This window comes from Oncorhynchus keta, chromosome 18 (assembly GCF_023373465.1).
Source record: "Oncorhynchus keta strain PuntledgeMale-10-30-2019 chromosome 18, Oket_V2, whole genome shotgun sequence".
Taxonomy (NCBI): domain Eukaryota; kingdom Metazoa; phylum Chordata; class Actinopteri; order Salmoniformes; family Salmonidae; genus Oncorhynchus; species Oncorhynchus keta.
Genome location: NC_068438.1, coordinates 18,892,952 through 18,905,728, shown reverse-complemented (window position 1 = coordinate 18,905,728; position 12,777 = coordinate 18,892,952). Strand labels below are relative to the sequence as shown.

Here is a 12,777-nt window from a genome sequence, read left to right as displayed (position 1 = left end):
TAATACCATCCAGAATAAATGAGGAAAGGAGAAGGGCCATAACCAGCCTACATAATACCATCCAGAATAAATGAGGAGAGAAGCCATAGCCAGCCTACATAATACCATCCAGAATAAATGAGGAAAGGAGAAGGGCCATAACCAGCCTACATAATACCATCCAGAATAAATGAGGAAAGGAGAAGGGCCATAGCCAGCCTACATAATACCATCCAGAATAAATGAGGAGAGAAGCCATAGCCAGCCTACATAATACCATCCAGAATAAATGAGGAAAGGAGAAGGGCCATAGCCAGCCTACATAATACCATCCAGAATAAATGAGGAGAGAAGCCATAGCCAGCCTACATAATACCATCCAGAATAAATGAGGAGAGAAGCCATAGCCAGCCTACATAATACCATCCAGAATAAATGAGGAGAGAAGCCATAGCCAGCCTACATAATACCATCCAGAATAAATGAGGAAAGGAGAAGGGCCATAGCCAGCCTACATAATACCATCCAGAATAAATGAGGAGAGAAGCCATAGCCAGCCTACATAATACCATCCAGAATAAATGAGGAAAGGAGAAGGGCCATAACCAGCCTACATAATACCATCCAGAATAAATGAGGGGAGGAGAAGGGCCATAGCCAGCCTACATAATACCATCCAGAATAAATGAGGAGAGAAGGGCCATAGCCAGCCTACATAATACCATCCAGAATAAACGAGGAGAGAAGCCATAGCCAGCTAGCTACAGATGTGCTGCTGTACTACATATAGAGTATTCTTGTACCATCTCGAGTTGGGTACAGTATAGTTCCATTTCAATACCAGTCAACCAAGGAGTAGAATTGGAATTGGCCCCAACTGGGCGATACACTCGATACTGTTGCGGTGTTGCTCCTCTTTATATCACACTCTTACCCCTCTTGTAGTTTTTCTGTGGTTTTGGCATGTTTCCGGGACGTGTTTTTTCGCTGGGTTCATATTAAGTTATGATAGCACCTCGGTCTCGAACCCTGAGTAGCTGTGAAGTTTGTTTTTGACAGTCGCTAAGCCTACACCCTCTGTAATGCAACTGACTGCACACACACACACACACACACACACACACACACACACACACACACACACACACACACACACACACACACACACACACACACACACACACACACACACACACACACACACACACACACACACACACACACACACACACACACACACAATATCAACCATCCGTGTGTGTGTGTGCATTACTGTCCCCTCAGACAGCGAGGGATCTTTGACTGGATTGGTGTTGCCTGCCCTGTCCCAGACAGATGAGGCCCGTACTACCATGGGCAAGTTGGCCTGAAGAGGTGTTGGGAGAAATGACCATCTTTGAAGAGAGGTGTCTGTGTGGGCGCTGTTATTATTAAAATACAGTCCCAGATAGGGACAATATCAGCCTGTCTTCATGTGCTTCCAAGAGGGAGAGAAGTTATCACCGCTGGTCCACCGCCTGCTTGGAAGCTCAACAGTGAAAACGGCCTCCGCTTGTGGCCTTAGTACCAAGTGTTATGTCTCTCTCATGGTGGAAGGTAAAATTGAAATCAGCTGTTGTTTTAGGATCCCCAAAAGCATTTCATTTTGTTGAAAATGATTCATTGATCATATTCATCCACCATCAATATGCCCTTGCCGTGTGTCCTGTCTGAATGCATGTCTGTCTGTCTACAACTGAGGGGTAATGCAGAGATTAAAACACGGTGTACAACACTAGTTTCCACAAATAACATCCCACCCAGACCCAGAATTGAATTAATATTATGATATATTTTTTAAAAAAGACACACAGAAAGAAGCAATTGGGCATATTGCTGCTTTGCAGACAGGCGGCTAATGTAATGGCAGAAAGCAGAGACTGATGTTGTTGATGCCTGGCTGGCTGTCTTGTCACCCAGAGCCATGTAAAGCAAGGATGAGCTCTGTAGCTAGCTGTGGGGTAATGCACAATACCCACCATATTGTCATTATCCTAACCCCCCGCCCACAATCCAGCAAATTCCATTATTCTCCAACTCCATTTGCCGTAGGAATCCCACCCATCCTCCATCCTCCCACCATAGTTCCACTTATTCCCTCTCTCTGTGCTCCTTTAACCTGCTAGTGGTTTATGATGCTCTAGTTTAATGCCACTGGACCGAGCTGCACTTTTAATAAAAACAATGGCCTGATCCACCACTTTGAAAAGAGGCTACTAATTGCGCAAAAGAGCATTCATCCTCGGATGTGCTTATCTACTAAAGACACGTGGATTATGGTGACAGTAATGTGATAATGCACGGTTCGCTGTAATTTAACACAAAAAACATCACAAAAGTGGAGCTTAGAGCTTAAAACAATGCACCATTACAGGCGTCAGAGCCACCACGGACCACCTACGGGTTCTGGCCTGACTATCCAAGCCTCTCTCTAGGGCCTAATGCAGGGGATGACCTAGCATCTCTGGAGCCTCGAACAGGGATCACAGCCACCACGGACCACCTACGGGTTCTGACCTGACCATCCAAGCCTCTCTCTGGGGCCTAATGCAGGGGATGACCTAGCATCTCTGGAGCCTCGAACAGGGGCACAGCCACCACGGACCACCTACGGGTTCTGACCTGACCATCCAAGCCTCTCTCTGGGGCCTAATGCAGGGGATGACCTAGCATCTCTGGAGCCTCGAACAGGGGCACAGCCACCACGGACCACCTACGGGTTCTGACCTGACCATCCAAGCCTCTCTCTGGGGCCTAATGCAGGGGATGACCTAGCATCTCTGGAGCCTCGAACAGGGATCACAGCCACCACGGACCACCTACGGGTTCTGACCTGACCATCCAAGCCTCTCTCTGGGGCCTAATGCAGGGGATGACCTAGCATCTCTGGAGCCTCGAACAGGGATTACAGCCACCACGGACCACCTACGGGTTCTGACCTGACCATCCAAGCCTCTCTCTGGGGCCTAATGCAGGGGATGACCTAGCATCTCTGGAGCCTCGAACAGGGGCACAGCCACCACGGACCACCTACGGGTTCTGACCTGACCATCCAAGCCTCTCTCTGGGGCCTAATGCAGGGGATGACCTAGCATCTCTGGAGCCTCGAACAGGGGCACAGCCACCACGGACCACCTACGGGTTCTGACCTGACCATCCAAGCCTCTCTCTGGGGCCTAATGCAGGGGATGACCTAGCATCTCTGGAGCCTCGAACAGGGATCACAGCCACCACGGACCACCTACGGGTTCTGACCTGACCATCCAAGCCTCTCTCTGGGGCCTAATGCAGGGGATGACCTAGCATCTCTGGAGCCTCGAACAGGGATTACAGCCACCACGGACCACCTACGGGTTCTGACCTGACCATCCAAGCCTCTCTCTGGGGCCTAATGCAGGGGATGACCTAGCATCTCTGGAGCCTCGAACAGGGGCACAGCCACCACGGACCACCTACGGGTTCTGACCTGACCATCCAAGCCTCTCTCTGGGGCCTAATGCAGGGGATGACCTAGCATCTCTGGAGCCTCGAACATGGGCACAGCCACCACGGACCACCTGCACGGGTTCTGACCTGACCATCCAAGCCTCTCTCTGGGGCCTAATGCAGGGATGACCTAGCATCTCTGGAGCCTCGAACAGGGATCACAGCCACCACGGACCACCTACGGGTTCTGACCTGACCATCCAAGCCTCTCTCTGGGGCCTAATGCAGGGGATGACCTAGCATCTCTGGAGCCTCGAACAGGGATTACAGCCACCACGGACCACCTACGGGTTCTGACCTGACCATCCAAGCCTCTCTCTGGGGCCTAATGCAGGGGATGACCTAGCATCTCTGGAGCCTCGAACAGGGGCACAGCCACCACGGACCACCTACGGGTTCTGACCTGACCATCCAAGCCTCTCTCTGGGGCCTAATGCAGGGGATGACCTAGCATCTCTGGAGCCTCGAACAGGGGCACAGCCACCACGGACCACCTACGGGTTCTGACCTGACCATCCAAGCCTCTCTCTGGGGCCTAATGCAGGGGATGACCTAGCATCTCTGGAGCCTCGAACAGGGGCACAGCCACCACGGACCACCTACGGGTTCTGACCTGACCATCCAAGCCTCTCTCTGGGGCCTAATGCAGGGGATGACCTAGCATCTCTGGAGCCTCGAACAGGGGCACAGCTACCACTTTAATTCCATGAACAGTTCTCATTGCATCTGATACAACAGTAAAGACAGGAAGCAACCTACAATAACCTCTATAGCTATAGATACTGCAGCTTCTCAGAATGACAGGGGATATAGGCCTACACAGTACACGCTGGGTGAACAACAGGTGTGGCGGCCATGTTCAACATGTCAATGTGGGAACACTATTTCCTGAACACTATCCAGCTGCAAACCTGTTATTCTTTACTTCAGATACTGTATGTAGGCTATGTTTGATTTCAGTTCTGTTCAAAGCATTTTAAAAGTATTTTTGGCATCAGTCAGAGCGCTTTTGAAACCAATTAGCTGAGCTGTCTGGTTATCAGACTGCTGGTCTTGCCAGCCAGGCGACACCGCAGCCCGCTCTGTCCCGTTGACTCAGTTACAGAAAGAAAGAGTTGGCTGCTCGTTTGCATCGGAATGCTTTGGGGACCTTTGTTGGTAGCTTTCACTACGTTTTGGTTGGCACTTCAACCACCAGCCCCTCCTCCACTCCCTTTAGTGCTCCCCTTCCTCTCCCTCTAGGCCACCCCCCCAATCTCCCTCTAGGGCCCCCTTCCTCCTTGACAAGCCCCTTTCCACGCAGTTGGAATAGATTTTTTTATTTTTTTTTCCCAGTGTGAACAAATCTCTCTTTGTTCCAGCTAGGGGCCCCCACATTGTCTTTTTGACTTTGCCCTGCTGCCGACTTCTTAGCCCTTTAACCTCCATCCAAACCGGAGCTTTAAGTTTGTGGTTGTGTAGCGTTGATAATTCTTATCATTACGCTGAGGCTTAAACAGAAGTATGGCCGTATTGATTATCGGCGCAGCCTCGTAAAGAACTAGTGGTCACCTCACTCAATGCATGGAGTTTATTATCATCAGAAAGAACAACTCCAGCCCTGTTGACTGGCAAAATGTTAACGGTTTTATATGAAATGTCTACCCTAGCATTGTATAGGTGAGCTTGTCCCCCTGCCTAGCTCTATTCCCTCTGTTCAGCTGGTGTTTGCTTGGCCAAGTGTTTTTGACGCAACTACACCGCAACAACCGTAAAACAACAATGTCCTCTTTTAAATACATTTGTTACATTTCCTTTCCTTTATTTATAAGAAATCAGAGTAAATGACAGTGGTCTTAGACTGAGCGTTCATTGTATGCATTTATGTCAGAAAGACGGCGAGAGAAAGCTGGCCAGCCACTGTAAAATAGTCTCAAAGCGTTTGACTTTTCACTGGTGACACTACTTTTGACTTGTTACATTTACTTGTTCTTACATTGTTGTTGAACTTTCTCTACTCTCTTTTTCCCCCCTCTCTGTTGTAGCTGGGTGGGGAGGCCCAGGAGCTTTTCTCTGTCCGCCACGGACCTGTGAGAGCTGCCCACATCCTGCCAGCGCCCCACATCAGTGAGTATCTATCAACCTTCCTACCTCTACCATTTTTCACCTTTTACTTCTACCATAACGTTTCCCAGTCTTGTATTTCTGTCGTTCTACGTGTTCACATCAGACCATCTGAGTGTGATGCACATTGTAAGCGATTATTCCCAGGGACTCAGGTCCTCAAGATGCTTTCGTTCTAGAAATTAGTAGAAAAGCTTGGCTGTTTTCAGCTTGTCATGCCACATGAACCTCCTCTCTGTCCACTTCAGTCAATATGTATCCACCCAATCTGCAAAGTGGAAGAAAAAACGCTCTGCAGTTAAATGTATGCGTTTTTGAAGCACATTGGTCTTGTTATTCCTCTGATGTGGGTTTTCAACACGGCCTCTCCTCCCCCGAAAAAATGTAATCACTTATAGCTCAAATCAGTTCTCGCCAGTGCTCAAGGACCGCTCTTGAAACGAAGTTAAGTGTGGCACAATTTGTCGTTTGAGGATGTGGCGTGTGTGTGTTTGCTGTGATATGTCATGGGTTAATTAAAGACTACCTGTTTGTTAATAGTCAGAAGCCACATGCCAGCGTCCCCTCTCTTCCTGTTCCTATCCTAATATTAAAGGCAGTCCTGGCCTCAATCATACTGTTGGCCTGGCCCCCACTGGCTCAGAATGAAGTGACAGAGCTCTGGTGATTTCCCCCCCCCCCACCATTTATATCTCTCCCTCTCTCAAGTGACTCATTGGCCCCATTGTATTACAGGGGTAATAGCATTTCTAAAGGTTAGGTATGGAAGAGAAGCAGGCCAGGGAAAAACATGTCCAAGGTTCTGATCTAATCATGTTCGATCAGAGACTTCAATGGAAAGCAGAGGGGACATATCACCTCTAGGTTTCCTATGGACCACCCTCACAGACACACCGTTGTATCTAATAGAAGACTGTAAGCATTCACATCCTCTTAAACCCATATACAATTGGATTTCCCTCGTTCTGCCAATTAGTTATTCTCTAGGCATGAAGTTTGAATTTGCTGTCACTGCAGGTATAATTCAGAAATTAAGTGAAAAGCACAAAACGCTAGCATGTGGCGTTCTGGTGAGAAAATCAGCTTTTTGTTCTCGCTCTGTGTTCCGGTCCTTTGGCAGATTTCAACAATGCACAATGACAGCATTGAAAGGACCCTGGACAGGGATGAAAGCCACCAACAGTAATAAGAAGCAGCAGATACCCAACACATGAGGGGAACGATTCTCTGACTGCTAAAATAAAAATGAATTGTACTACCAGAGTAGCGGGGGGAGAGAGCGAGAAACACTGATTGCAATCTGTTAGACGCAGCCGGCGCAAACACTGTTGCTCTGTGGCAGCTGTTAAAAGACCAATTGTTTCAGTCGGGATCCTGGGTGGGCGGGTTTGGAAAGTCCTGAAAATAGGTGTCGGTTCAAATAAGTCAAAAGGCCCCTTCCTGGAATAGAGGAGGAAGTGGTGTTTTTCCGAAGAGAGCGATCCGTTTATCTGTCCAGCATCCCAGAGTTTGTAACCTATGCTCTTTTCTTCCGTCTCCTGGTATAGGCCATATATACGCCTACCAAAGGGATTCACAGTACAATAGATGAGCATTGATGACAAGTCATCCTAATATGTACAGTATGAGCCTTCTGTTTGGTCTCTTGAACAGTAGAATGGATGTAGTAATAGTATTGTGTTGGACCTGAACTCAGATGACCCAGAGGCCCAGGCTCCATGTAAAGGGACTAATTACTGAAATGGCTCTGGAAATTATATCATTTATATCAGCAAACATGTTTGCTTCAGTATAGACTTGCCTTCCTTTATAAATGAGATAAACCCACACTCAACAGTCAAACATACAAATGTCGAGTTTGAAATGGAGCTATATTATATCTCTGAAATTACAGTCTACTCATAATCAAAGCATAGTCAACACTAGTCATGAAGGAATCTTAGATCATTTCCCCCTGACTGTATTTACAGAAACTGTTTATTTTCCTATATGCATTGTTCAAATGAAACCCTTTGGTCTTTTGGGGAAATCCTATTTGCCTACAGCTCAATATGGTGACCCGTTGTGATGTTTGATGACAGAAATATGAGTGCAGAAGAAAGGCTGTGTTTGGGAGTGTTAGGGGTTTGAGGACGGCACATTGGCTCTCCCACACGGCACGGTCACACCACAGGAACTCACACTGATTACTGTCAGGGCTAAATTACTCCCCTCCACAGGCCTAACAGCTTCTTCAATCTGGACCCCCACTACGCACGCACGCACGCACACACACCACATCCCTCCCTCGCCATCTTTAGGAATGGGACAATTAGGGGAAAATGGCACCCTATTCCCTACATAGTGCACTACTTTCATCAGAGCCCTATGGGAAAGAAACTAAATATGCCCACTGGGCTTTTACCATACTGTAATTTCGCCCCAAACCCAAAGAATTAAACAGAGGCAGACAAAATAACCCTACTCAGCTTTGAAGGGGTTCTCTGTCAATCTATCTCGCTCTATCCTCCCCTCCATACGGAGAGGAAAGATAGTTTGAGTTCAGCACGTTGCGCAGAGTGCTGTTTCTGTTCCTCCGTCTCCCTCCTCTCCTTTCTTCTTAATGTCTTGCATGCTGGTTTGTTAATCTATTTGATCCCCATAACTCTTCATGTTAACCTGGGCATTATTCTGTGGTCAGCAGGGATGAGTCCTCCATGTTGCCAGGAATGAGACGGTCCAACTTCTGTAATGTTCTATTTTATATATGGTCTCCTTTTCCTCTTCAGAATTTAGTGTAATTTTTTGTGTTTTTTTTACCCCTTTTTATCCCAAATTTCGTGGTGTCCAATTGTCTCTCTGCAACTACCGTACGGACTCTGGAGAGATGAAGGTCGAAAGCCATGCGTCCTCCGACACACAACCCAGCCAAGCCGCATTGCTTCTTGACACAATGCCCACTTCTTGACACAATGCCCACTTCTTGACACAATGCCCACTTCACCCGGAAGCCAGCAGCACCAATGTGTCGGAGGAAACACCACACACCTGGCAACCGCGTTAGCATGCATGCGCCTGGCCCATCCCTGCCGGCCAAACCCTCCCCTAACCCGGACAACGCTGGGCCAATTGTGCACCGTCCCATGTCTCTCCCTTTTCGCAGCCGGCTGTGACATAGCCTGGACTCAAACCAGGATCTCTAGTGGCCTTAGACCACTGCGCCACTCGGGAGTCCATCTCTTCACAATTTTTTAGGGGGTATCATTTGATTACAGAGCTGCTGTAGTAATGTAATCAACACACATCCTGCTACAGTAGTGCTAGTTAAGTGGAGTGGGTGGCTCTGGCCGGCTGGACTGGGCACACTACACAACAGGCCTGTCTCACATGCATAAGGCCCCCTAATGATGAATGATCACTGCTCTCTGTCAGTCCCTCATCATCTTCTCTCTCTCTCTCTCCTTCACCTCTCCCTTTTTTTCCTTCTCCCCTTCTTCTTCTCCCCTTTCTTCTTCTCCCCTTTCTTCTTCTTCTCCCCTTTCTTCTTCTTCTCCCCTTTCTTCTTTTTCTCCCCTTTCTTCTTCTTCTCCCCTTTCTTCTTCTTCTCCCCTTTTTCTTCTTTTTCTTCTAGGTCCGCTGATGATTGATAGTTTTGCGGACAAAAGGCCTCTCCTGGGGGTGTGCAAGAGTACCGGGTCCTCGGGGTGAGTACAGTACACATTTCTCATGACATGGTTGGGAGATATGCTAAGGAGGGTGGTATCTGACTGAATCCACAAACTGTGCTTTTTACAGTACAAGCCCCTAGAGATACGATAATGTGATTCTATGTACAAGCCCAAGTCTTTCCCATGTTGAAAGAGTTGATTTTTCCTGATGACATCATCAGAGTTACAGTCCATTAGCTCTAAAGCCTTTCTCTGGTTGGGTCAAAGTTGAACTACGCCACACACACTTGTAATCCAGTTTCCACATGTGCTAACCATGGCTGCTGGTAACCATGACCACTAGTAGGAGTGATGTGCGTCAGTTGGCGACCAAGCATAGTTTTATTTTATTGGGCGCCCCCAGTTTTCGAGCGTCTCAGAAGTTAGTATATGTATGATGATGGACTCATTTCTGGTCTAGTCATTCTATTTCTCTGGCCTCCATCTCACTGATTGGTCACTCAGACAGACCCACAGTGGCACCAGATTGCACAACATGTCAACGTGACTTGCATACTCGGACCACGTCTGCAATGACACCCTATTTAGTAGTGCACTATATATAGATCAGACTGTCATTTCATACAACGCCTTAACATGAGTTCCCTTTCCCCATCCTTCCTTCCTTCCTTCCAGTCACGTCACATGCCTGGTTAACAAGGGAGCAACAAGTCAAATAGTTGTTTTGATCTTTTACTAGAAATAATCAGGTCTGCAAGAACTGACACAAGGCAGCGCATTAGTAAGTCATTTTGGGTGATTCTAGGTTGACTTTCCTTGCTAATTTACCAGACTTGGATAAGCCAATCTGGCTGCATGGCGAGGCAGAAAAGGAGCGAGGAGAAGGGAGTAGAGGTTAGAGGAGCAGGAGGAGGAGGAGATGGGAGTAGAGGTTAGAGGAGCAGGAGGAGGAGGAGGAAATGGGAGTAGAGGTTAGAGGAGGAGGAGGAGATGGGAGTAGAGGTTAGAGGAGCAGGAGATGGGAGTAGAGGTTAGAGGAGGAGGAGATGGGAGTAGAGGTTAGAGGAGCAGGAGGAGGAGATGGGAGTAGAGGTTAGAGGAGCAGGAGGAGGAGGAGGAGATGGGAGTAGAGATTAGAGGAGGAGGAGATGGGAGTAGAGATTAGAGGAGCAGGAGGAGGAGGAGATGGGAGTAGAGGCTAGAGGAGGAGGAGGAGGAGGAGGAAATGGGAGTAGAGGTTAGAGGAGGAGGAGGAGATGGGAGTAGAGGTTAGAGGAGCAGGAGGAGGAGGAGATGGGAGTAGAGGTTAGAGGAGGAGGAGGAGATGGGAGTAGAGGTTAGAGGAGCAGGAGGAGGAGGAGGAGATGGGAGTAGAGGTTAGAGGAGCAGGAGGAGGAGGAGGAGATGGGAGTAGAGGTTAGAGGAGCAGGAGGAGGAGGAGATGGGAGTAGAGGTTAGAGGAGCAGGAGGAGGAGGAGGAGATGGGAGTAGAGGTTAGAGGAGGAGGAGATGGGAGTAGAGGTTAGAGGAGCAGGAGGAGGAGATGGGAGTAGAGGTTAGAGGAGCAGGAGGAGGAGGAGATAAGAGGAGAAGATGTGAAACTTCCATGTGGTAATGGAATGTCCTTTCTCTGTCACCAGAGTCGATCTTTATTAAAATGTGTGGGAAGGGAAAGACAGGCTATGGCCCTTAGTTGTACTGCGTGACGTTCAGACGTTACAAGGTACAAATCTTAAGTACATTTGAAAGCCTATAATTTGTCCTACGTAATAAGAGCCATCAAAGCCCCCCTGGTGAAGAGAGAGAACCCCAGGCGTCTGTTCTCTCCATACGTTGCCATGACCTCCCTTTTTCCCCTCCCCTTGTCCCTGCTCCTCTTCCAGAACATCGAAACATTTAACTCGATATTTCCTTCCTGGGAAATGAAATAAGGAAGTCTGTCTTCGGCTGGGCTTTGATGGAGACCACCTTCCCCAAGTTTTCAAATTAAAGCTGCCTCCTCCTCTACTGCCTCTGCCACCGATTCTCTACTGCCTCGTCTACCTCTGTACTGCCTCTACCACTGCTCTGGCTGTGTCCTGGCTGACACGTAGAGAGAGCTACAGACGGGGAGGGTTTGGCTGCTTGGCCTGGTGACTGACGCTCAGCAGTAATGGTGAAAACATGCTTGATGCTTAAAAGACCAAACCCTGACCTCTGGCTGAATGGCACAGCCAGGCTGGGGCCGTCCTGACTCCCGACCGACAGAGGTGTTTGGTAAATAACACTACATTAAAAGAAGAGAGGACTACCCTATGGCCACAGAACAGTTTTTCCATTCAGGACATTCGTAAACTTACTATGGTCCTCACTCAATTTTTAGCATATAATCATTTTAAAATAACAGCTTTTGTCAACCAGCAAAAAGGATGCCGGCTTGACACTTAAATGGAAAACAGATTGGAGTCTTGGCCGAGAGAGCAGCGCTGGTTTAGAAGTTGGTTCAGTCAGCTCGAGGCTTAGATTACAAGATTTGCAAATTAAAGGAAAACCAGAATGGGGGAAAAGCATGTGTGCCTATCCTTGTATTTGTGGGCTTCTAGCCAGACCCACTCAACATCATTTTATCAATGGAAAGGATTATGCGTTAAGCCAAAACAATGTATGGATCTAGTGATTTTCCTGACAGCGAAGTACATGTGTGTCCCTTCACGCACTGCGCCAGTGCCAGTTGGGTTGGTGGGGGAATTAGTGAAGAATGCCTGTGTGCCATACTGTATCCGCCCCTGGGCTCTGGTCTTCCTGCTCCTCCTCTCCTCACATAGTGTCTGGAAAGGGTTTGTGTTTCCAGCCCCTGCTGCTGCTGGTCGTTGTTATTATATACATTATTTAATTAGGTCCGCTGGTATTAACATTCAGAACATTTAAGACTGCTCTTTGTCAATGAATGCAAATCACAGAGGCAGGGGGTGGAGGGCGGAGGCATCTTAACTGTTTGTGGGTGTTTTTCGGAGTGGGAGCATACACACACTCCCAGGGTAAAAGTTCAGCAGTGAAGAAGAAGCCTGCTTTTGTTCTCACTGCTCTGTCCCAAATGGCACCCTATTCCCTGACTAGTGCACTACTTTTGACCAGGGCCCATGCACTTTTAGGGAATAGGATGTCATTTGGGACATAACCTCTGAGTTTGGGAACTGTGGATGAAGTGGCTGGGCAGGCAAAAAGCTCTTGTCAGCGGAGCCCCTGACATTTACAACCCCCCAATCTTCCTACCCTGTACACCCACCCCCAAATCTCCAGATGCACAGAGGATGTGGGCATGATTTTATTATTTACTTTTGACAAATAAAGTGTTCTGTCACCATGGAGACTATGGATGGATTCATATTTTCTGAGGGTTCCGGCCGGCCCGAAGGTAGCCAGTAGTGACCTGGAAACCGTCAGCACCAGTATAGGTGGATAGGATGCATGTTTTTCTTGCCTCCTTTTTACATTTATTTAATTCAATATTTATCATTACCAGTGTTTTAGGTGCTGGGCCTTT

At 48.0% G+C, this 12,777-nt stretch overlaps 1 protein-coding gene across 6 annotated transcripts in view; it reads left to right on the top strand.

Annotated features, from left to right (window-relative positions):
- Positions 1-12,777, top strand: part of LOC118396856 (BCAS3 microtubule associated cell migration factor) — a 367,384-nt gene that overhangs the window by 10,433 nt on the left and 344,174 nt on the right. For all 6 annotated transcript variants that reach the window (XM_052467521.1, XM_052467520.1, XM_052467524.1 and 3 more), the window contains exons 6-7: positions 5,529-5,610; positions 9,218-9,290. In XM_052467521.1, coding sequence (XP_052323481.1) covers positions 5,529-5,610; positions 9,218-9,290 — 155 coding nt within the window. The remainder of the gene's footprint in view (positions 1-5,528; positions 5,611-9,217; positions 9,291-12,777) is intronic.